This window comes from Ambystoma mexicanum, chromosome 8 (genome assembly GCF_040938575.1).
Source record: "Ambystoma mexicanum isolate Mex_15411 chromosome 8, UKY_AmexF1_1, whole genome shotgun sequence".
Classification (NCBI taxonomy): Eukaryota; Metazoa; Chordata; class Amphibia; order Caudata; family Ambystomatidae; genus Ambystoma; species Ambystoma mexicanum.
The window spans coordinates 334,967,116-334,991,804 of NC_090929.1; the positions used below are offsets into that span (position 1 = coordinate 334,967,116).

At 44.2% G+C, this 24,689-nt stretch overlaps 1 protein-coding gene across 3 annotated transcripts in view; it reads right to left on the reverse strand.

Moving 5' to 3' along the window:
- The window catches only part of FBXW5 (F-box and WD repeat domain containing 5), a 168,313-nt gene that overhangs the window by 112,494 nt on the left and 31,130 nt on the right, over positions 1-24,689 (reverse strand). For all 3 annotated transcript variants that reach the window (XM_069609772.1, XM_069609770.1, XM_069609771.1), the window contains exon 2: positions 11,170-11,385. In XM_069609772.1, coding sequence (XP_069465873.1) covers positions 11,170-11,362 — 193 coding nt within the window. In that variant the 5' untranslated portion in view covers positions 11,363-11,385. The remainder of the gene's footprint in view (positions 1-11,169; positions 11,386-24,689) is intronic.

Below are 24,689 nucleotides of genomic sequence, written 5' to 3' on the forward strand. Positions count from 1 at the left end.
TTAACTATAGAAAGTGTTCGCCTATTGGCTTGGGTAATCCTTGCTCTTCGCATCAGTTCAATAACTTCTACATTTACTGAATACTTGTTCTTGATGTTACAAGGTTCAATCTTCAAAAGAGAAATCAGATTTAGGTACACGCGACAACTATTTAAAGAAGATCTTTAACTTTAATGGTTTGTTTATTTATTTGGTATGGCGCGCAAAACCCAGAGGTAACATGGCGCAGCAGAGAAACAGGAAGATAAGATTACATAAAAACCTGGTTGTAAGGTAAGGCACATATGAATATAGCGCAGAGCATTACATTACATATAATCTGGTGAAGGAAGGGCATATCTACATACATACATATATACATACAGTTAATTACAATATGGTAGGTCATCTAAGGGATGTACATATATACAGTCAGGTTGGCTGTGAGTGTTTCGCCTAAAGGTGTGGTAAGATTGGTCTGTTCTGATGTTTAGTGGGAGGGTGTTCCAGTGTTGGGCTGCCATAACAGGGAAGCTATTGCCGCCCGTTTTCTTTAGTCTGAATTTGGGTACCTGTAGGCAGAAAGAGTTAATCATTCTGGTGGGACGGGTGGAGTTTTTTTTTATTATTCTGGTTGCGAGAGAGGGGGGGCTGCATTGTTTAAACATTTGAAGGCGAGTGATGCCGTTTTGAGTGAGATGCGGTTGCAGATTTTGAGCCATTTGTGTCCTCTTCTTTTGTTGGAGATGTGCTCTTTGGAGGGTAGGTTAAGGGCTGTTCCGAGTGCATTGTTTTGCAATGTTTGGAGTTCGTCGGTCATATATTTGTTGGCTCCTAGGTACATGGCATTGCAATAATCGAGTCTGGAGAGTATTAGGCCATTAGCGATGATGATGAAGCTAGCTTGGGAAAGGAATGCTCTACTTGCCTTGATTAGCTTGCACATGTAGGCAATGGAGGATTCTAATGAGTTTGCTTGTTTTTTTAGTGACAAGGCTGAATCTAGGTGAAAGCCTAAAGTTTTCACTGTTTTGGCAACTGTGATGGTGTTGCCATCGATGTTGAAAGCCTTGTAGTTGGTGCCGAGTTTTTTTAGATTGGCGTTGGAGCCGAGGAGCAGGATTTCGGTTTTCTCATCGTTCAGGCACAGGCTGCATGTGGCCATTCATGCCTGAATGATTAGATATATTTTGTTTACCAAGGCCGTATCTGAGTCGAAGTTGCCCGAAAGGGGTATGATGATCTGGGTGTCATCTGCATAATTAGTGTATGTGACACCCAGTCTGTCCAGCTTGTCAAATTAGGGCTTGGTAAGGATGTTGTAGACAGTGGGTGAGACGCAGGAGCCCTGGGGTACACCACAGGTTATTTTGATGGGGTCTGCTGAGGCTAGAGCGGAGAAGACTCATGGTTCGATTGTCTAGGAATGACTGGATTCAGGCTATGGCATCTTTCGAGAAGTGGGCAGCCAAGGCCAGGTGTTCGCACAGGATTATATGATCCACCAGGTCGAAGGCTGCCGACAGGTCGAGGAGGAGCAGAGCAGTGTTTCATATGTCGGTAATCTCGTTGATCTGGGTTTTAAGATCGATTAAGGCTGTCTCAGTACCGTGCTGTTGTCTGAATCCGGATTGGCGTGCCCCTAGGAGTTAGTGAGTTTCTAGATATTGCTTGATTTGTAGGTATGCTAGTCTATTATTTTTAGTAGGAACGGTACCGTGGTGATGGGCCTGTAGTTGGTGGGGATAGCGGGGTCTAAGGTTTGCTTCTTGAGGAGAGCCAGAACCCAAGATTCTTTGAGGTTGCTTGGTATGGTGTTGGAGGAGAATGATGCGTTGATCAGTTTCGTTATAAAGGGAGCTAGGTCCCTGGCAGCATCCTTGATTATGTGGGGTGGGCAGTTGTCGCCTTTGCAGTTGGATGGTTTGAGTGAGGCTATGACTCTTTCTGTTTCTAGGATGGATATTTTAGTGAATCTGAAAGGATTCGGGCCTGATGGGTTGGTTGCTAGGAGATGATACATTAGGGGTTAGGGAGTCTTTTTCAGTGCAATTTTAGTTTGGAGAGTTTTAATTTTGTTGGTTAGAGCGTTTTGGACGCTGGTGCACCATTGTTTGTCTTTGATTATGTTATCTGGGGGTGGTATGGGGGATTCTAGTTCCCTTAGTATAGCAAATAGTTCTCTGGTATTGGAGCTGGATTTTTCAATTCTTTCATTGAATAGGTTTTTTTGTGAGGATTTATTTTTTGTAATTGTTAGCAAAGAGTTTCAGTTGTAGTTTGTTCTCTTCTGTGGGGTTATTGCGCCATTGGGTTTCTAATTTCCTTTTGCGCATTCTTAGTTCTTTCAGGTGGGGGGTGAACCAGGTGTTCAGGTGAGCTCGTTGTTTGCTTTTTTGCATTTTTTGAGGGGCAATGGTGTCTAGTCCTTTTTTCATGGCTTTGTTGTAACTTTCTACTGGGCATTCTGGATTTAGGTTGTTGGGGAGAGCATTGAGTGTTGGCAATAGGAGTTGTAGCAGGTTGACAGGAGTGATATTTTGTTTTGCTCTAGTGGGCATTGGTGGTGCCATGATCTTTTCTTTGCTGACTTCTTTATTGAGAGATAAAGTGAAGTCAATGAGGTAGTGGTCTGTCCAATGTTGAGGAGTGGTTTTGGTAATGGTGGTATCGCACAAGGTGGCAATCCACTCCAAGGTCCTGCCTTTATTATGGGTGGGGGTGAGCACTTTTTGGGTTAGGCCGTGTTCAGCTAGCATGTTGGCTATGGCTTGTGCTGGTTGTCGTTGGGGTCGTTCACCTAATAGTAGTATTTGAGAGGTGTCTTGTGTTGTTGGCTATGAGGCTGGATAGGTCTGCCTCGAATGAGCCTATGGGGCCAGGTGGCCTATATATCAGGTAGATGGTTAAGGTGCAGCAGTTGGAGATAGGTAATTTGGCTGCGAGGAGCTCACAGGATTTAAGGGGTGATTGAGTGAGTGGTCTTCGCTTGAGGTTGGTCTTAGCTATGATGGCCAGGCCGCCTCCTCTGTTATTAGGTCTGTCCAATCTGATTATTTGATAGTTTTCAGGGATGGCTAATGAGAGTGCTGGGCCTGCTGCTTCATGCAGCCAGGATTCGGTGATTGCTAGTAGGTCGAGGTTGTTGGAGGATAAGGTATCTGCTATTTCCTTGGCGTGGTCCACTAGGGATCTAGCGTTGATCAGGGCTCTGGATAAGGTGGTTGTGTTAGGCGAGTCCTGAATAGTTTTTGGGACAAGTTTGGGTTGGGTGAAGTCATTTCAGGGCATGGTTAGGTTAGGGCATACTTTGGGGTGTCGTGAGGTGGATCTCAAGAGAGGATTAGGGATTTTTTGTGGTAGGTGGGCTCATAAAGACGGGGTATATGGCAAGGAAGCCTGATGTTTCTTTCTGTGAGCGAGCAAGGTACATTTTCTGCTAGGTGCATGGTTAATTGCAGCAGTAGACAAGGTAAGTTGTAATAGGGGCATGAGAAGGTATATTAGGCTGGCCGTTTGACTCTTGCTAGCGTACATTGTATAATGAGTGGTTATTTCAGATTACATTTGGTAGAGACAGTAGTGATATAGCACTTTGACTAGCGTCAGTTAGAGCACAGTAGCTAGGATAGGCTGGGCTATGCTAGTAGTTACAATAGGGCAGCAATTAGCATCGGGAGGGTATGGTACAACGACTAGCATCAAGTATCATTGGCAGGGTAAGCTGCAACAACTCCCGTCCCCTGCGCACCATTAAAGCTGATACAAAATCAGTCAAATGTTTAAATAATTTTTAAAGAACCACAAGCAATTATATTCCCACTCCTTAACAGAGATATGCTCCGACTCTGGTCGGAAACTACAATTGTTCACACATGACCTCTCTTTGATGTAATAAGTCTCATAACAATTTGCAAAAGTCAGCTCTTGGGTTTTCAAGGGATTGAAAAGCTTTCCCCTTCTTAATTGGAGACAGATCACTCCGGTAACGTTAACAGTTTAACAATGGGAAATGAAAAGCTTTTCTTTACATGCAAGCATTCCAACTTACAAGTGTGCATGATACATTTCCATTGTCAGCAGGACTGTTAACGACGACAAACAGTTTTACGCAAGTTTTTATTGAGCACAGTAACCAGCAAGGTTTTCAGAGTGAACCTGGACACGTAGCTTCACTCACCAGCTCCAGGAACACTGCCGTTGCGGGCTGCTTCCAATTAGACTTCTCCTTCTGCTACCACTTAGGCACACTTGGGACCCACACCCCTCTGCAGCATGGTTGTCTCTGAACCGGCCTGGTCAACAGGGAGTCTCATTCCCTCCTCGGTCCCTCGGTTGGGTTCTTTACACGGCTTTGGGCTGCAGCACAATCACGGTTCTGCAATTACAGCCACTAGGCACACCTGGGAAAAACATCTCAGCAAGTGTCTCTCAGTGCAGCCACGGCAAAGCAGGGTTTGTGAACACAGGACTCAGAAATTGCAGGTGAAATCGGCTTTCTGTGTGTCCTGGCGTCCCTCCAGTAATCACACTTCCTCATGAACTGCCAGCCTTGCACTCTACTCCTCCTACTATTGCTACTACTCCCAGCCTTCCAGCTCCATCCGTCCTCCGCCTCCTGCTGCAGCCTTTTATGCCTCTTAGGTGGGGCAATTGATTTCAGGTGCAGGTCATTATGGTAAATTGCCTGACCCATTAGGCCTACTTGCCTGTCCTTTACTTCTACATGCCTCTTCAGCCCTCTTCTTCGCCTCAGTCCCTATGGGAGTCTGGGAAATGTTGTTCATTTTAAAAGTTAGATTTTCTCACTTCTGGTATAATATTAAGGGTAGATTGAATTCCCTTAGTATTTTTAAAAGAGGAATTGTAGGGTTCAACCTTACTAGAGGAAGAAGGTGTAGAGAAGGCAACATATCGCCATTCTTAGTAGTATAACTTTGGTATGAAGGTCGGTATTCATTTTTAGGGAGACAAAAGATTTGTTCTTTTGGTATAATATGTTGTGGGATTAAAACTTTATATTTCACCATCTCAGTTTTACCAGGAGATTGAGAGATGTTAAAATGACAATAAGCCATAACCTCTTCTGGCATAGTGGTAAAAATATCCCCTTCAGAGGAAAAATACTGTGTCTCATCCCACGGAATCTCCACACTACCCTGGGCCCTGCTCCACCCAGGTGATCCTCCCACAGTACACCACCCCCAGCATTGGGATCAGGAAGCGTCTGCCCTCCCCAGGCCACCTCGGAGCAGACTTCAGGCAGGGTCTTAGTGATGGATCTGCAGCATTCTTCACACTACACCTACAAATATGAGTCTGTAAATAAAACAGCAGGCATATTATTGTAAATGGCAAAGGCATTCTAGTGAGGGTTTTCAAATTTGCATAGCAAAAAAAGATTTTCTATTACATGGCTCTACTACAGTTAAGTCTTGTCGAACAGAAGACGAATTAAGAGGGCAGTATGATGCCTTTCAGGCTGCTTTTGAGGCAACAGAAAAACAGCCTTACAAATGACAAATGTAAGCAATAAAAAAAAATCTTAGCTGACAATAGCCAAAAAGAACAAAAAGCTACAGAAATGTGTCAAGAAACTCCCGAAAGAAGCCAACCATCCCTTGAAGGCAGTAGCCAGAAACCACTCTAAGAATCCCTTAAACAAAATGAAGCAGAACTATCGATGAGTGAGGTTGAAAACTCCATGGTACAATCCAAACCACCAGAAAACGAGTTAGCATTGCTTGCATTTCAGTTAAATGACAAACAACTCCTAGTTTACCTGCAAGTCAATAAAGAAACAGAACATGGTTTACCTGACAACTAAACCTGCAATGGCAATGATTACCAATCAATCCCATTATATGCCAATAGTGAAGCTGGTTCTGGCAAAGGTTTCCTAATCGAAGCCACTAGCAAATGTTTACAACAAAAAGCCAACAGCCTGTCATGTGTTGCCAGAGCCCCCAGAGGGGTAGCTGCTTACAACATAGGAGGTATGCATTTATAGGGACTCCTGATGCTCACAGTTGAGCATCAAACCAAACTACAACACCACAAACTATTTGAAGAGGCAACATTTTAAATATGTTGACAGGGTTATGGGTTTGACCCTGTAAAGTGGGGGTGGAGGGTGACAGGGGCCAATCTCAACCTGCGGCAGGCAGTATACCAGGGCAACACCAGAGGCAGACCTACACTAGAGGTCGGTTGGGGGAATTGAGGGACTCCTGCCCGGCGCTATACATAAAGCTGCGCATAAACACTGGCTAGCACTCTTTATACTTTCAGATGGTTTAGAAGAAACTACAATGACCAACATGCACCAGACTCTTGAGGCCCCTGGGATGGATCATGGTACCTGGGAAGCAGCACCATCTGTAGAAAAACTACAAGAACCACAATGCATCTGGGCTCAACCTACACATCCCAGCCTGGAGCAGGAGGAACAGACTGGTTAGCCAAACGGGTTTCCCTCTACAGAAGCTGAATAGGAGACCAAAAACCTACCCCACATAATACAGACTGGCTTTAGGGGGGACAGTGGGGCAGCAGTGGCGGTGCTGAAACCAGCAGGGAGCGCCCCAGCACTAGGGAAGACTTGTAGGCAAAGTTTTACTGTAAGAGGGGAACAGAGAAAGGACTGCATGGGCACAAATGGAAGCTGAAAAGTGGGCAGGACTAAAAGTCCTCATAAAGACCCCTAGGTGAGGTCCCAGCCCACAAGGGGATAGCTCAGACAGAGCCTGACATTGGCCTAGGCAATCAGTGGACTAGCAGCCAATGGGAGGTGAAGGAAGAGTCTAGGCAGGAAGGGAAAGCTATTAATCGCCAGCATTGTCAGTGGACAGTGAGGGGTGTACAAGTGAGGTCAGAAAGCCGCTGGAGGGCTTGATGCGACTTTGGAGCGTTTACAGAGAGAGGAGGTAAGGTGATGTGGGTCAGAAAGGGGTACCTATTGATAGTGAGTCAAAGAGTGGCTGGAGGCCATTTTAGAGGAGAAGGAGGCATGTTGAGAGTAGAGAGTGAGTGGTGTGAAGCTAAGAGTCAGTAGAGTGAAGTAGAGTATAGGCACTACTCCCAAACCCAGGGGAGCCCCAACAACAGAATAAACTACAGAATCAGGAACCGGTTGCTCTGAATTTAGCCCAGGAATGGCAGTGCACAGGTTATTTGTGCATCAGGTTTAGGTATAGCTAGCACAAGTCGGGGCTTAAAGTGGAGTGACTCTAACCAATTATCCAGCAATGTTCCAGAAGAACACGACCTAACAAAGAAGACACTTGGAGAATTGACTCACAATGCAGCAATGAAGACAGTGACAGGACCACACAAGAACCAGGCCAGCACAGCCAGCAAAGAAACAGTGCCACAACAGAGAACATGGCTGAAGGCAACCCAAAATGTTCCAAGGCAGTGCAGCGACAGGGCATCAGCAACTTCAATCCTGGAAGACCAAGAACTGCAAACCTTAAGCACTCTGGCTGAACGATGTTACCAGGGATCCAGCAACTACATGCCTGGAGTCCAGGAAGGACAGCCAGTGCAGCGAGCAAGGAGAAGGGCAAGAAGCATGGGCAACATCCTGATGGGTTTCCACCTGCTAGAAAGGAGCAATATGAAAGGACAAAAGGAAGTCACGACCCAGCCAACAACGGCCACCAAAATCTTAAACAGCAACGCACCCGCCAGCAGCCTTCAGCTAAATCACTACCCAGTTTAAACCAGAAAGAGGGAGCCTTTTCGATGAGCTCACACATTAGCAAAATGGCTATTTAGGCCATACCTCGTTGTTCAAAAGTTAGGGAGCAAGAACCCAAAATTAAGATGAAGTCAACCCTGCTTGCATTGCCAAAGCGGATTTCTTTTATTGCAGCAGTGCCCATATGACTTCAAGCAGTGTATCCTATTCAATTCTTCTATTGCTGGAGACTTTTAAACCGGCAGTACCATCTTGCCCTTTTGGGGAGAGAGGAAGGTAGAGTTTTTTGATTTCCCTTACCTGTCCACTTGTATTTTATGTAGAGTCCTCGAAGTTCTAATGAGACACACAAATACCAATTGTGCCGCCCAGAAGACTAAGACTGTCACGGTTAGAGTGCCCAAATACGTCCTGTTTCCTTGTGTGTTGAGCTAACCAAAAAAAAAAAAAAAACAATGTGCAAAAAAGAAGAATCCGGAAAAGAACATCGGGACTCGGATCAATCCGTCTCCTACAGGAATTGCATCCGGTTGACACTGTATGCATCATCAGCACCGGAGGAGCACCTTTAGCAAAACCATACAGGTGCAAAGTACTCCTCCAGGTGTTGCCCTCCTCTTGCAATCAGCGGCATCACATGTGGCTCAACTGCAGTTCTTCCCATTTGAAGATCCTCTTTGTCACCATCAGAACAGCCACTGCTGGGCCCCTGGAACTGTTGGCTGATGAGTCACTTCACTGTGGATCTGATCAAGTAGAGTTCAATTCTAAAAATGCTCCTAGAGACTGAGCTAGAATTACCAACCTGAAAACAGCACCAATCTCTTTACTTATCTTTACCTAGATAAAAAATACATTTTCATAAAACCTGTGTGGCTATTCCCTTACGCCTTTATTAAAGTAAAACCCTGTCATCATTTATAACTATCTACCTGCTGCCCTACTTAGAGAAGACTTTAAATGCTGACCCACAGCTACCAAGAGGCAAGTCTGGGAAAGGCTAACAAAGTGGAAGCTTAAAGAAACCAGACTGCCAGGTTTAGGACGTTGATTGTACACCCTGAATCCAGGGCTGGGAGAACCCTCATCTGCAACAGCGAGTCCAACGGAATGTAGCACTTCACATAACGGTTACGAAATGCAACTGATTTCACAGATTGTAATCAATTACAAAAGGCTTTTAATAGGGTTAATTTCTGTACAGGCAGTATTCCTGTAATCGGGTGGAGCCCCTCAGATAACCACAGGCACTAAATGTATTATTTGGGGGCAATGGGTACCAAAAAAAAAAAAAAAAAAAAAAAAACAGATGGTATAATGTAGACATCGTTTAAAAAAAAAAAAAAAAAAGAAAACCTAATTATGCATTGTTCTGGCTTTAAAAAGGTACAACAACCACCTCCCCGCATTCACAACTTATTCAAGCAAATTAGAAAGGTATTTTGGTGCAATATTTATAAAATGGAAGAGTAGTATTAAGTTAAACTGCAATTTAAATCTCGATTTGTAAAAATCGACCAAAATTATAAACCATCAATTGTAGTAATAGGTTAATTAGACATAACAGCAGACCTCAGATTTTTCAACATAAAGGGCCATCTGGTATTGCATTTGAAGCACACTATGCCAGGTTTAGATAGTGGGAGAGAGTGGGTTGTTCTCTGTAGCAAGTAACAGTGACCGTGGTCACATCCAATATTCAGAGGTCTCGTATTCAGGGGGAGGAAAGGGGAGCAATTGGTGGAGGGATCATCTGCAGTGTGCAAGAGGGATCCCGGGCAAACACCACAGACACTTAGCTCTTGTGATCCACGAGGAGGTAAGAGGAAAACAAAAAACATCAGTACTGGGAGCTAGAGACTCCGCAGTGTATCCTTGTGATTCGGCAAAGAGTATATTATCTTCAATTCCAGTCTTTTTCAACATGAAAATCAACGCGTGGCACCCTATATTGCATTTGATGGAAGTCCCTTCTTTGGCATATTTAGCTTTTGAGACACAAGGTTCACCTGTCAGATTTAGAGATTGCCAGCGTCTGACGGAGGCGAGTAACTGTATTGCATCCATTTTTGACATATTTCTCCAAGCAAGCAATCTTCAATATGGATTTTCTTCTGATAAGTGTTCTTCTGTGGACATTGTATTTATGTGGATTCTTGAAGTAGTATGATTTTAACAACCAACAAGGAGGTTGGATCTTTTGGGTGGTTTGTGAGCCATGATTTTTGCAAATTTGTAACCAAGAAAAACGGATTTTCACACAGCTCTGTGTTTCTTTTGCAATCAGCCTTGCTTTTTTGGGCAGCCAAATGATGGGTCTTGGCAGTGGTCTCCTGTGTTAATACCGAGATAGGCAAAAGTGGAGGGCGGCCTATTTTTCAGATTTTTACTGCGCACTTCTGGGTGATTTTTAGCAAGCAGCATGCTTTCCAGCGGCCATTCTGATGTTCCTGATACAAGCAGCGCACAGGAATGTTGCAGGGCCTGGACTAGAGGGGGAAAACATCCCACAGTGCTTTAACCTACGAATAAGTAATCAGCATTGGATAGGGAAGGCAGTATTGCAGAGCAGCCTTGTGATCTTGGGGAAAACCGTCATATGCTTCATTAAGAAACCGGACATTATACTGTGCAGAGGCTCTTCTTCCTGTCCAGGAATTCTCTCTCCTTTTTACTCACGATTGACAGAGGCAGGTTGCAGTCACTTATTCTGCCACGGCTCTCTCCTCAGTCTGTACCTTAAAATGTCTCATACAACCCTGTTCCCCAACTGCAACCTTTCTGCAAACTAAAAAATCAGAAACTGAACTTGTAGTTGGCTACTAGCCAGTGGTACATTCTAGGCTTGGTGGGTTTGTCATACTGATAGCATGTATCCCTGTTCACAATAGGCCTCTTGTACTCCTTTGTAACCCAACATATGTAACGTTTTCGTTATTATTCTGAAACACTGGAGATTTACCTCTGAAGGTTTTCTACGTTTGATAAGATGTAATAGAAATGTTCAAGTTAAAACTGGAGCAATAAAGTAATATGTATACCTCAATATGCAGATTTGTTTCGATATTTAATAATAATTGTCTTCAGGGAAAAAATCTTGCTGGACAACTGCTTGGTGAAGGCACTTAAAAAAAGGGAAACACAAGGAAAACATGTGTGGTTATGCTGCTGCCCAAGGGCACGGGTGCAGCCTGCCACTGCTACTCAAGGAAAAACGCCTTCAGTTGTCATAAACCAACTACGTAGCAGACGTGGGAGCTAGTAAGCAATGGCCAAATGGAGAGGCCACTTGGCGGTTAGAAATTAAAAAGGTGGTAGGAGCGTGGCCCTTTAATGCATTCCCTGGGAGTGCCCTCTCTCTTCTTCGCACTATTGCTTAAACGTACGCTATACACGGACATTAATTAGGACTGTGCATGCTCATTTCGACCACATCATTATCAAACAGCCAACAGTTAATTTAGAACATGCAAGATGAGCAGTCAGACCTGGGTGTCGTGGCACATCTCTGTCCAAATGATAGTATTGGTAGAAGTGCTCCTTCCATAAGAACTCATCTCGAGAGACGGAATACCACTGTTGACACACCAACCCCGCTGCCAGTATGTCCTCATGATCCAAGTTCAAAAATATCTGGAAGAGAATAGTGTCTGGGAGAAGGGGATAAACCCCAGTGTCCATCGTGTCATTCTGTCAGCCACAATCTAAAATGGGGAGAGCAGGAAAAAGAAAAAAGGTTAACTAGGATTTCATATTTGTATCCGCATGTACATTTGTCTCGGAATGTTTATTTTTCACTATGTATAAAGCAATGAACTGCATTGATTGGAAAGGCCTCGTGTTTGAAAATTATAATCTGGAAACATGATTGAAAACTAAATTTACAGCATTAGCAATATGATCCAAATAAGAACATTGTAGAAGTTGGGCAAATTAGGGCACCAGGTTCTCTTAGCCAGGCACTAAAAGCCCCTCTACCTTCATGAAGCTGTGGTATTTGATCACAAAAGCAATCACTTAATGTTTGCTAAACAAACTTGGGGGTGTGGGTTGTTTTTCCACATCAGTAGGTATAGGTTAAGGATAAGTTATAGACTGTACACTACCTAATCCATTTAATATTGGCACTTTTGTCAAGACCCAACTAATCGGTTGTGAGTGGACCCGAGTGTCTGCAACGTACATTGCTGGTTTTCATGCTGGAACTGTTTCTTACCCACTTTGCGCTGCCTCTCACGTCTGTTCACGCACTCTCCCTGCTCCCTACCAATGGAACTCCCTGCCAGACAATATCAAGATTACCAAAATGCCATCATTCATATCTGCCCAGCATGATCGGCTTGCAGTTGAACATACACCTCAACTGACTCGCACCATTGCACCTCCTCTGTACATACAACCAATGATGTTAGGTCATATAAGCAATTACATGGAATGGGTTTTTCTTTAATCAGATTTATAAATGAGTAGGTTGCTCATGAATGAGCGATGTGCAAGCAGAAGTAAATTTTCCATGAATCTTACTAAAAAACAAAGCAAGCGTTTCTCCTGAAATTGTAATCCAAAATCATTCAGCAATCACAGCAAACCAAAAAGAGCCTACAGAGGTGTTTTACTAAGCAGTTTATCAAAAGGATAATCAAACAACTGCTTCCAGCTTGATCCATGAGGCCGAGACTGTATTATTTAAAATACAGACATTTCTGGTTGCTGCACAGGCCTTTCCCTTGGATTAAGATATCAGGTAATAGTAAATTAGGTTAGTTAATTATATTGTGGAGCAAATAACAGATGTCCCACGAGCATGTTATGCATTACAGCAGAGTTCTTGAACCACACATCTCACCTGGGACTCCAATTAATGCAGTGATCTGCGTATTGTCACAGATGGCCACAAGAACACCAACTCGCAAGGAAGGGTCAATGTTTTATATTAAAGGTTCTGCAAAGGGGCTGAATTAAGGGCTGTCCTCTCTCGTCTTCCATGGGCTTCTCCCTCCCTAGCCCAGGTGCCCCTGAAGCCCAGATGGTCACTAGATATCGGTAACTATATATATATATATATATATATATATATATATATATATATATATATATATATATATATTCCTAGAATCCAGTTCAGGGGTGCTTCAGAAAATCAGATTGGTAAAACAACTGGCTAACTGCTGTTCAAATAATACCCAGGCTCCACTCATCCAGTCCCATCATGCCCTTATGGTCCTTAACCGGGCTTAGACTATGCTCGGTTTCCTTTCTCTACCTCTGTAGAGATACACAAAATTGCAAATTTGCCAATCAGGGCTTTAGATGACAGCATTAGCCGCTGAAAGCCAATAGTTTATTCAAAGTATGTGCCAAAAATGCTGACAGTAGTCTGTTGTAGCACTTCCATTACCCAGTAGTGAGCTACAAGGAATATGCAGGCCTAGTAGGAGTGGTAGGTCACATTATGCATTGTAGATAGACAGGCAGGCAGGGCGAAGGCCCCAGTTCTGTAGCTAATAGACACTATTGGAGTGTTTGGAACATTATGGCACCTATATAGCGCTTAGATAGCCAATCTTAAGCGCTATGAACACTAAGCTATGAGTGCATGCCTTTTAGAGCTTGCTCACATAGGGTTAATTCATCTCGACTTCTCTTAGAATATTCTGCTTTTCTAACTGTAGCCCTGCATGGCTTCGTAAACAAATCCTCTTTTCTCTGGGAAGGCACTGATAAGACATTCCTGAGTTTTCACGCAGATGGGCTCCAAGCAGGGAGGGGCACAGAAAAGGAGCACAGTGGAAATTCACAGAGTTGGGTTTTTCTATGAGCAAGCCTATATTTTGCACAGGGAAAGTTCTGGAACTGTGCGTCATGGACTGACAGCACGAGATTATAAAAATGCATGCCCACGTGACTCAGGTGGGAGATCGATCTGTGGACTTGGTTCGAGCAAAATCGAGTGTCCGGAACCTGCTGCTCTGTCGGCACCCTGCAGCGCTGTCCTCTGAGCGGGGCTTGCAACAGCTAGCTTATGAGGGCCAGGGTCTCCCAGTGCTGATTGAAGGGGTGTAAGACTGTGTTTCTCTATGTTTCTCTAAGTTCTATGTTTCTCTATATTTTGTATTTCTCTAGGTTTTGTGTTTTGTAATCTTCTCTAACTTGAATCCCAAGATGTTGCTGAAATTCACTGTTTAGAATAAATGCTAAAACTTTTTGAAGGTGTCATTTGTCACTAGCATGAGTTCACTGCTCGGCACAATAGAACCTGTATTTTGGGCTGAATTGGGTAATTTTTGCTCTCAAGGGCTGGTCCCGAGGAATATTTTCCCAATATCAAGACATTTGGTGGCAGCGGTGAGATTTGTGCAGAGTAGTGCCTTGCTGTGAAATGACAAATTGAGTGAGAGAACACAGTGCAGAGTGAGGAGCAGGCTGTCGCATTTCCTTGGTGGTCTCACTGCAGCTCTGAGACTTCAAAAAGACAGCAACGTTTGTGTCGGCTTGCCGCGGCCGATAACCACACAAGCTAAGACTTTCCCCTTCAGTAAATCAGTCGCGGCTGACTTACTGCTTGAGAACGAAGCCAGGGAGCACAAGGCGATAAACAAGCGGGAAATGGCTATGTTTAAAGCGCTCCGATGAATGGTCAAGAAAGATGTTCAATTAGGAAAGAATTTTATCATGTGGTTTCCCCATTTAAAGTTGCAATTTGAAAGACAAAGTGAGACGAAAGCTTGCTCTATTTTGGCATGAGGGCAGGAAAATAGTTGCGAGGATTTCACATGCAAATTGTGAATAGATCTAAACATTGAGATTCAGCCCCAGTGTGCTAGAGAGTGGGGGGCTGTAATGTAAGGAGGCGAAGGTTTGCTTTTTAAATGTATGCTTTTGAAGTGTTGACATTCCTGAAGATAACCTGGGAATGAGCGGAGTTTAGGAGAAAGAGTAACATCTTTGGTGAGAGCCTAAAGGTTTTTTTTTTGGCAAATGTAAATTCCATGTGCTGGTGGTGCATTCTGTTTAAGGAAACACTCTAAAATGGCTACATTGCATTTTAGCCGTGCCATGCTTACAATGGGTGAGAGACTCACTTAAAAAAGAAAGTGAGTGATGGTATTTGGATTTTCAATTTTTGTGTATCGATTTGGAATTGCAGAATCAGTTTGCAATGGTTTGGGGAAAAAGACAATTTATATTTTTCTAAATTGCCCCTAGAGTATTTTTGACTTTTCCCACGGTATGCCATGGATTTGCTACTAAAAGACAAAGTACTGTTGCGTTATAAGTGATGTATGTTTTGGAAATAGTGACCTGTTGACTGTGATACATGGTGAAAAATGTTGTTGACACATTAACAGCCCACAAGCAATATAGAGTGTGGGTTGCTCTTGCAGAGAAAAATCGTGCAGGGAGCAGCACTACACATGACCTGTTTCAAATGCACTGAAATAATTGGTTTTAATTTGGCAATGGTACAACAGAATGAAACAATCTGTGTGATAAGACAGCACAAAGATTTAGTGGGTTGCGGGTTCTTTTGAAAGATCGCACATTGCAATGGAGTGAGTTTTGTGAAGCCAAACTACAAGGTTACGAGGAAAAAGAAAAATGTATGCCTTTACATGGGACATTGATCAGTTTAAAACAGGCTAAAAGACGCTTTAACATTTTGCAAAATTACATGGAGTTGAATCTGATGACAAGAAAAAGTGCCTCTTTTGAAAATAAGAGTCTTGCTGTGCAGAGCTTGTGCCTTGAAGATAACTTGCACTGTCTTGGGCGAGGTGCGCGAAAGAGAAAAAAAAAACTGTTGGAGGAAGGCAGGAAATCAGAATGCCGTGCTCCTGTTCAGTAAAATGGTGTTTATAGAAGCTGGCAGATATGGGAGCTTTTCTGAGTTGCTGAAGCAGTGCAGGAAAGAGTTAATCATTGAACCCGCCCCAGTTTAAGAGTTATAGGCAGAGATAAGCTTGCTGCGTGGTATGGCGCTGCCATGTGCACAGGAAAGATAAACAATGACATTTCTGCATTCCATCCCCTGTGAGAGACACCGTCAGTGTGAGCAAAGACTGAGGAGGGAGGGTGCAAAGACAGAATGCTTAAACAGAACTGAAGGCAATAATTGTTGTGAGTGAGAAGATGAAAAAGAGCGCAATCTACCTTAAACATGCTGATGTACGCATGCTTTCTGACTCTGGCATGCAATAACAGAGCTCATCAGAAGTAAAGAATTAGCCCAGTATCAACACTGGAAGGAAAACAAATGCTGCATGCAGAATGGCAGACTGGACACATCGCATCTGAACATTTGGGGAACCTGTGCATCTGTGAATGGGCTAAGAAAAGACAGCCGCCCATTTCAAGAGACTTTGCCGTGCAAGCTGCATCCCCATGCCCCATGTGATGTGAAGTGACATTGCCGTGCAAGCTGCATCCCAGTACTCCATGTGATGTGAACTGAAGTAAAGCGCTGTGCACTGGAGAAGAAACCTCTAGGCGCTTTGAGAAGTGAAAATGCACAGCTTGCAAAATGCAAGCTACGTTGCCAGGGCTGGAGTAACTGACAAAGACATTATGGTGTTACAGATGGAAGCAAAACTGACAAAGGTAGCCGTTTTGCAAGAAACAACATGCAAAGCGGGGCTTTGGAGTATAACATGAACACTGCACATTAGCCATGATCCAGAAGCCTCACGGCTTAGTGCAAGAATGAATGATTTGTTGAAGCAAACAAAAGAAACTGACTTAGACTATCGCGCTCAAAGGGGTGGCCCAAGAAATCAGCAGACACCCTTTGGGAAAATGACGAAGTGGAAAGCCAGAGGCTTGAAAGACACTAGCTGTATGGAGAAAAATAAACAAAGCTGCTTGTGCAACTGCAGGCGTTATGGGGCTGAAGGACTTTACCTTTGAAAAATGGAGTGATGCCAGCAGGGCAACCTAAATCAAGATCATGAAACACTGGAAGCAAGTTGGCGCCTGGCATTCGTGATCGCTCTGGTGACAAAGAAAAGCAGTGATCCATTGAGAAGTGCGACCTGGGTACTTATTATATGGCTATTGTAAAATCACAGATCAGTCTGAGGTACCATTGACCAACTATGATCGCATCGCACAAGTGAGTTGGTGACTAGGCAGTTACACCCCGTATGGTTGAGTGCAAATAAGCCCCCAGTAACATGCAGAAAGATGACAAATAATTGTGGTAGCAATGATAAAGTGTGTAGTTACCTGAGACTTCTGAAGGTGGGGGTGGTTTAAGGGAAGGGGTGGATAACGCTGACATTGTAGTTTTGATGACATCCTAACGTGGAGAACAATGACATTGTACTTTTGATGAAATCCTAACATTTCTGTTTGTATTTTGCCTAGGCAAAAAACCAAGACAGCTGCGTGCCATGATTGGGGTAGATGTGTGCAATTTGCGGGTGACACTGATCAGTCAAGCAGACGCATTCTCAGAGAAAGCGAGTCACTGCGAGATGATATGTGAACTTTGAACCTGTCCTGCACCGCACTCAATGCTGCTAACATGCATGACGTATGAGGACATTTGTTCTCCAACCTGCGAGAAGTGTCCAACAGAGTAATAACTTTTGCTGAACTGGCACAGTGCAGACTTCGTTATCAAACATTTGATGCTGCACATTCAAATGATTCATTTGCTGGAAATAACTTGGTTGATATGTTTTGCCTTTCTTGTTTAAAGGACTGTGGACAATGGGTTGTGGACTGACATCATGCACCACAGCTGTGTGACACAGCACTTGAATGCTAACACATTGAAAAATGGTTTTTAAATGCATTTTTTGAGATGAATCTGAAAAAACGAAATGTTTTGCTCTTCCAACTGAATTGCTTTAACCAGAGATGCTTTGCTTTTTTGAAGAAAAAAAAACTTCTACGTTGCACGTAGGCGGGAAAATGATTTATGAATTGTTGGAGCAGCAGGATTATGCAAGCAGGAGCGTAATATATTTTGAGATAAAATGAGTGCACACACCAAAGTTAGCTGTGCATAGGTTAAGGTCCTTAATTTTAAGAAAAATGCTGCCAAGTGTGTGAGCTCTAATTTGAGATGGTAACCTTTGAAACACTTTTACAGCCAGCCTTAAGGCAGGTAAATGAAACCATGACTGACTTGATACTTGATTTTATGGCAGTGTGTGACACAGTTTTTGTTAAACCAACCAGTTTCATGTTTTTGTGGGGACAGCTGTCTCCAGCACACTAATGCAAAGAGTCACCTTTTGATTGTAGACATTTAAAATCATTCCTTGGAAAAGCGCTACAAATGAGTATCCACATGGAATTGCTAGCGTACTGGCCTGGCACATTGTCGGGCATCTTTTGTCACTGACTCATATGACTGGTGCTTATGCAATCCTAGGCCCAAATGTTTCAGTGAATGGATCCAACAATTTGTTCGTTTTATGTTTATTCTGACCAAGAACTGCAGCGAGTGTTCACACCAAGATTCTATGGACTATAATTTGACTAAATGCATTACACACAATGGTACGATGAAACAGCCACTGCCAGATGGTAGTATGGTGTTTGTAGCTAAAACTAATATTGTATATGGTAGGCATCCCAATTGGAGAAGGGTATTCTCCAAGTCACACAAAGTAGAAACTGTGAACATGCTAGATTTTTCAGTAGTAAGGCAACATTTAAATTGTGGGCTGGTAATGCACACCTCTATTATTACAGTGATACACTTAGACATAGATTTATCGCAAAGCAATGTTTCCTAAGTACTACCAAGCTGCTACAAATGGAGTCCATTTTTATGGCCCATCACCAAAGTGCGCGTAGCTAGGGAGCTAGATTCATTAATTGCGGGAGCAGCGGGGGGTAACAGGAGCTTTAAGCTATTTTGACATAGAAACTGTGCACAATAAGCTAGCCACTATGGGTTCTGTTGCCAGCTCTGCTACAAAACTTCTGGCCTAGTGGGGTCATTGATAAGCCCAACGCTGCTACAAGTATTGGCAACCACTGGAGATGGCAAAACTTTAGTTATGAAGACATTTTTTCTGCCATAGGGCAGGTCAACAAGACTGCTAAATACACACGATGCATTTTATGGCAAACATTGTTAAATCAGCAGGTGTTGGCTTTTCGCTCTGAGTGGGGGCGACCATCCTCAAACCACTGGCACACAGAGCTACAGTTACCAGCAAACAAAACCGCTTGCTTTTGATTGCATGAACAACACATGCCATGCTTTGATGTAAATTAGTAGAATTGTTTTTATTTAGATAACCTGGTGCCCATGGGTTCACCTTGCTCATGAAAATTAGATGGTTTCTGGTTGGGTTCCACATACATGGGGGAAGTGTCTAATCACACAGCCCATAGTCACGTTTGAATTCCCTGGGATCAGGGGGAGGGTAGGCCCTTAGAGTGAAAGGCTGCCAGGTTTAGAATTGGTAACCATACATAAATGCAATAATGCATTGTAGATTAGACTACACCAGATTGTCAGTTAAAAAGCAGCATGCAGTTAGAATGTCAAGGCAATCAGTTATACAATAATTATTTAGGTATTTTTGTGTAGGCCAGGTTTTGGCTAGTGTCCATGTTCACTTTGTGTAGGTATTTTTGTGTAGGCCAGGTTTTGGCAAGGGTATATGTCACTGTTCACTTTGTGTACATTTTTGTTTAGGTAGTGTTTTTACTAACCTTGCATGCCACGCTGACTAACCGCTAGAAGATAGTTTGCTTAAACCTTTTGCAAAGCCCCAAGGTCTTTATCACTGCACTACATACTATGTTGATGGGTATTAGCCAGCATTGTCGCACACACTTTGAATAGGGGTGAAGTGTAGTGATACACAAAATTGCAAATTTGCCAATCAGGGCTTTAGATGACAGCATTAGCCGCTGAAAGCCAATAGTTTATTCAAAGTATGTGCCAAAAATGCTGACAGTAGTCTGTTGTAGCACTTCCATTATGCAGTAGTGAGCTACAAGGAATATGCAGGCCTAGTAGGAGTGGTAGGTCACATTATGCATTGTAGATAGACAGGCAGGGCGAAGGCCCCAGTTCTGTAGCTAATAGACATTATTGGAGTGTTTGGAACATTATGGCACCTATATAGCGCTTAGATGGCCAATCTTAAGCGCTATGAACACTAAGCTATGAGTGCATGCCTTTTAGAGCTTGCTCACATTGGGTTAATTCATCTCGACTTCTCTTAGAATATTCTGCTTTTCTAACTGTAGCCCTGCATGGCTTCGTAAACAAATCCTCTTTTGTCTGGGAAGGCACTGATAAGACATTCCTGAGTTTTCACGCAGATGGGCTCCAAGCAGGGAGGGGCACAGAAAAGGAGCACAGTGGAAATTCACAGAGTTGGCTTTTTCCATGAGCAAGCCTATATTTTGCACAGGGAAAGTTCTGGAACTGTGCGTCATGGACTGACAGCACAAGATTATAAAAATGCATGCCCACATGACTCAGGTGGGAGATCGATCTGTGGACTTGGTTCGAGCAAAATCGAGTGTCCGGAACCTGCTGCTCTGTCGGCACCCTGCAGCACTGTCCTCTGAGCGGGGCTTGCAACAGCTAGCTTATGAGGGCCAGGGTCTCCCAGTGCTGATTGAAGGGGCGTAAGACTGTGTTTCTCTATGTTTCTCTAAGTTCTATGTTTCGCTATATTTTGTATTTCTCTAGGTTTTGTGTTTTGTAATCTTCTCTAACTTGAATCCCAAGATGTTGCTGAAATTCACTGTTTAGAATAAATGCTAAAACTTTTTGAAGGTGTCATTTGTCACTAGCATGAGTTCACTGCTCAGCACAATAGAACCTGTATTTTGGGCTGAATTGGGTAATTTTTGCTCTCAAGGGCTGGTCCCCGAGGAAGATTTTCCCAATATCAAGACAACCTCCTACACTCCTCTGTTGTTCCTCCCACCGTCTGACCTCTCCTGTCCCTTTGATATTTCCCATCCCACTACTGCACTCTCCTCCCTCCACACTCTACCACACACCCCTACCTCCACTCTGTGCCACACAATCCTTCCAATTCTACCACCACTACACACCACCCACAGCTTCTCCACAATCACCTTCCTTTCACTCCCTCAGCCACTATTCTCACACTCTCCCAACCTCTTCCTTAATCTCACTCAATCACCTTGCATGCACTCTCACATCCAAGTACCACTTTCGCAACCAACAATACACAGAAAATTCTCATCCACGCTCTGCTACACCATCCTTGCTCTGCCTGATCTCTTGGTCATCCTCCTTCATCCAAGAGCTCAACCAAACACTGCTCTTTTTATCCCCCCCCCTGCCTGTGTGTGATGCTGGAAATGCATCGGAGGGACAGGGCCTCCGTATCCTTGTCCTTTACTGCTTTTTGTTGTGTTTTCCACGCAGGAGTTCATGTGGTACTCCTGGCGGTGTAGCTCTCTTTCCTTTGGTTTGGTGAACAGACCTGTGGGATACCCTTATGGCACCCATGGGTGGGGGTACAACCCTGTGCCCCTAGTGTATGTTTTGGGCACCTGTGGGTGGCCCGCAGAGCAGGGTATGGGCTGGTGGCAGCTCCATGCTGAATTTGACAGGTGCGCGGAGTATCCTCCATTTTGGGATACCCTGGCCCTGCCATTGGAATCAGTTGATTCCTGATGGAAAACAAGATGGCCCCGGTGGCCTCTTGCTTTCTATTACCCATTACCTTGTTTTCCCAAAGTCCTGGGAAGCCCTGACTCTGTCCCTTCCCCCTGACTGGCTGTTGGGTGGAAATGCCACATATGATGTTGTTGTGAAGGCCCGGCCAGACTGGCTGGAGCCTTCCTGGTGATGTATGTTGTGGGTACCTCCTGTGGGTGGGACCTGGGTGAAGAGTGTGTGACGAATATGAATTCTGTGTTGTGGGTGTCTAGTATCTGGTGGTTGACACAATGACTGAGACAACCCTGCCCGAAACCAGTATGAATGCAGCTTGGAGTGTGAATGGATCGGTACTTGTCCCAATACACATAACTTGTTGCAAGTGTCTGGAGAGAAGTGAATGGCCCGAATACCTTGTGTGCCTGATTGGCTGCCTGCCTGCATGAATGCCCGTAGTCATGATTGGGTGCTCGAGTGTGACCCAGCGGAATGAATGGGAGATCAACAGTATATCTGGGGACCTCTCACTGCTAGGAATCGTGTTCAGAAGCTGAAGTCCACTACGGCGAGTAACTGGGGTAACTGACGCTTGACCTTGAAACCCCCGCTGGACGAGAAGGAGTGCTGTGGCTCTCCCTCGCAATCTGAAGGCTGCTGTGTTTCCAAGGACAGACCCAGAGAGGACCTGGTAAGGCGCCCTCTTCCCGAGCTACGAGGGACCATCGTGCACAGCTGATCTTTGCGAACGCTCCCTGGTAGACAGACCTTCGACAGGCTGCCGACCCGATACAGGGACTGCTGCGGAACTCCAAGGAGAAGTCCGCCACTGTCGACGACCGCCGTCACCGACCGGAGCCGCCGTGCTCCAGTTTGCCTAAAAACTTCAATTGATCATCAGACGCTCTCATCTGAATCGTCATCCGCTTGTCTCCCGCTGGAGAAGGCCCGACCGTCGACGCGCAGAGGAGCATCCACCGGTGGGTTTCCCGCCACCTAAAGATCAGAGACGCCGACGACTCGACGCCCTTGCTGGGCCACAGTTCTTCATCATCTCGTTGCGGTCCAGAACTATCATCACCAAGGTGCCCTGCACGCCTCTTCCTTGCAGGACGCCAACGCTCTGTCGTCGACGAGCACCGCTAGGAACGAAGCGGCCACTTCCCTGCCGTAGTTCACCCTGTTCACCGTCGGACGTTCGACGACCCGTGACTCCTGCCTTAAAGGGAGGGCACTCAAGAAGGGCCGTCGATTCCCCGACACCTCTCGACGATCCGTGGCTCCCGCCTGAAAGGGAGGCACTCAAGAAGGATCGGTCGACGCATCGGAGAACTCTACTCCACCAGGTACATTGGGGGGGGGGGGTGCGAGGGGGGTAAAACCTTAATAGGAAGAAGTCAGACTATTGAACATATGGACTGGGCTTGTGCGATAGATCTCATTTTATAGGTTGCCCAGGTGGGGGGGGGGGATCTCCACACAGAACTGTGTCTAGGTAACGGGGCCAGCATTCTGCCTATTGTTTTAACCATCTTACGTTCCTGCCTATCTCTATTGCTGGTTTCCTCGTTATTAATCTGTGTGACATTTTAACCGTATAGTTGATGCACTTTAATGAGATTCGATAACATTAGTGGTACCACTTTAGAATTGTATATATTTATCATTATTGACTTCCGAGTACAAAGTGCGTTATGGTGATCGTGTACATACCTTTGAATATTAATTATATAAAGACTGTTTTCAGTAATACAGTGTGTGGACATTCCTTTGTGGGGGTTAGGGGACTACACTGTACTTAAGAACCAGCCCGCATCACCTCCTGAGAAGCTAGGCCTTGAACACTCGTCCATTGCTACCTTATAGAGAATCTTGGATGGGGTCTTCTGTGCCTCTCCTCTACCATATAGAGAGTGGAAGTACAGACACCCCCTACCAGTCTTTACACTCTGCCATTGGCTTCTCCCATCAGCTGGTTCAACCACTGGCTTAATTTTCCCTGGGGGCCAGGTTAGTATTGCCAATACAAATATAACAGGCCTTTAGCCCCATTCCCTTTTCATTCAAGGGTCCGGGAGGGTATGTATGGCCCATTATATACATATACAGAAAAATGGCAGAGAAAAACAAATTAAGGCATACATTTAAAAAAAACTAGAATCACACACAAAAATATACAACACATTACAAATTGTGTGCTCATCAAAACATGACAAAAAATTGAATTTACAAATCCACAATACAGATGTGTCCAAACTGGTTTGCTTTTTTTCCCAAAGGAGATCACTTTAGAGTAGAACCTTGTGCTAAATCCAATACCCCAACCTAGCCTAATGTGAAAGTAGAGATATTGCATATGTTGTTAATAACATGGTTTCAATGCATACATATATTAAAGCATACACCAACATGTTTCTGTCATACACACTTCAATGCACAACGTTCTTCGGGGGAGGGGGTGGCAATAAACATTGCATCTCCATCCTCATGATAAAAATCCACTCCTACAGGGTTACTCATTAATGGAAACAAGGATCTTCAATGAAGTTCTTGACACTAGTTCAATATGTATGCACACAGTATCACCATTCAGAGCAGCAATGGTGGATCGGCAATCAACTATGTACCAAAACCAAATAAACACAAGTACTCAACAACTAGTCAAATCAACTTATTCCCAAACCTCAAAGAATGAATATAAATCACATCCACACCTTCTCACTTGATCATACCTGTAGTCATTGATAATCAGGAAGGTCCAGACACAAAGATTGCAGGAACACATCACATGTGTACATTTTGCAGGATTCAAATCAGTCTCAACAAATAGAAACCATCTCAGTACAGGGGCACCCTACCTATTTTGGTGTTGAAGCGCTACATTAGACCTAGCTGAGAGGCTAGGCAGACAGGCTCATTCACACCTTTATTCATTTAGTTATTGTGTGGTTTAGTTGTTGGTACACTAAGCAAGAGGTTTGGAAAAAGCATCACGTGATCGAGCAGGTTTACCTCTTCTTTGCCGTGGGGGTTGCCGCAGACGCGGTGTCAAGCGAAATGCCCAGTGATAGCATGTTATGGTGGCGAAGGGCCATGTGAGTAACTGACCTGTCTATTTATTATATCATGTGTTACGAAAACACTGATTTATCGCAATACGTTTCAAGGAGCGATATATATCATTGCATTCTCAGGAAAACCTGTGTGGGATATTGACTAATAAAAAAAAACACATCTGGTTCTACAGTCAGGTGGTGGGTTGCACTATCGATATATGGCGTTAGTCTTATTAGTTAAGCAGTACTTTGATTTCAGTGTATGTCTTAAGCTCCATCTTGGGCCATTTTTGCCATTTATTGGTTATAGAATGCTTCTTAACATCAGATAGGG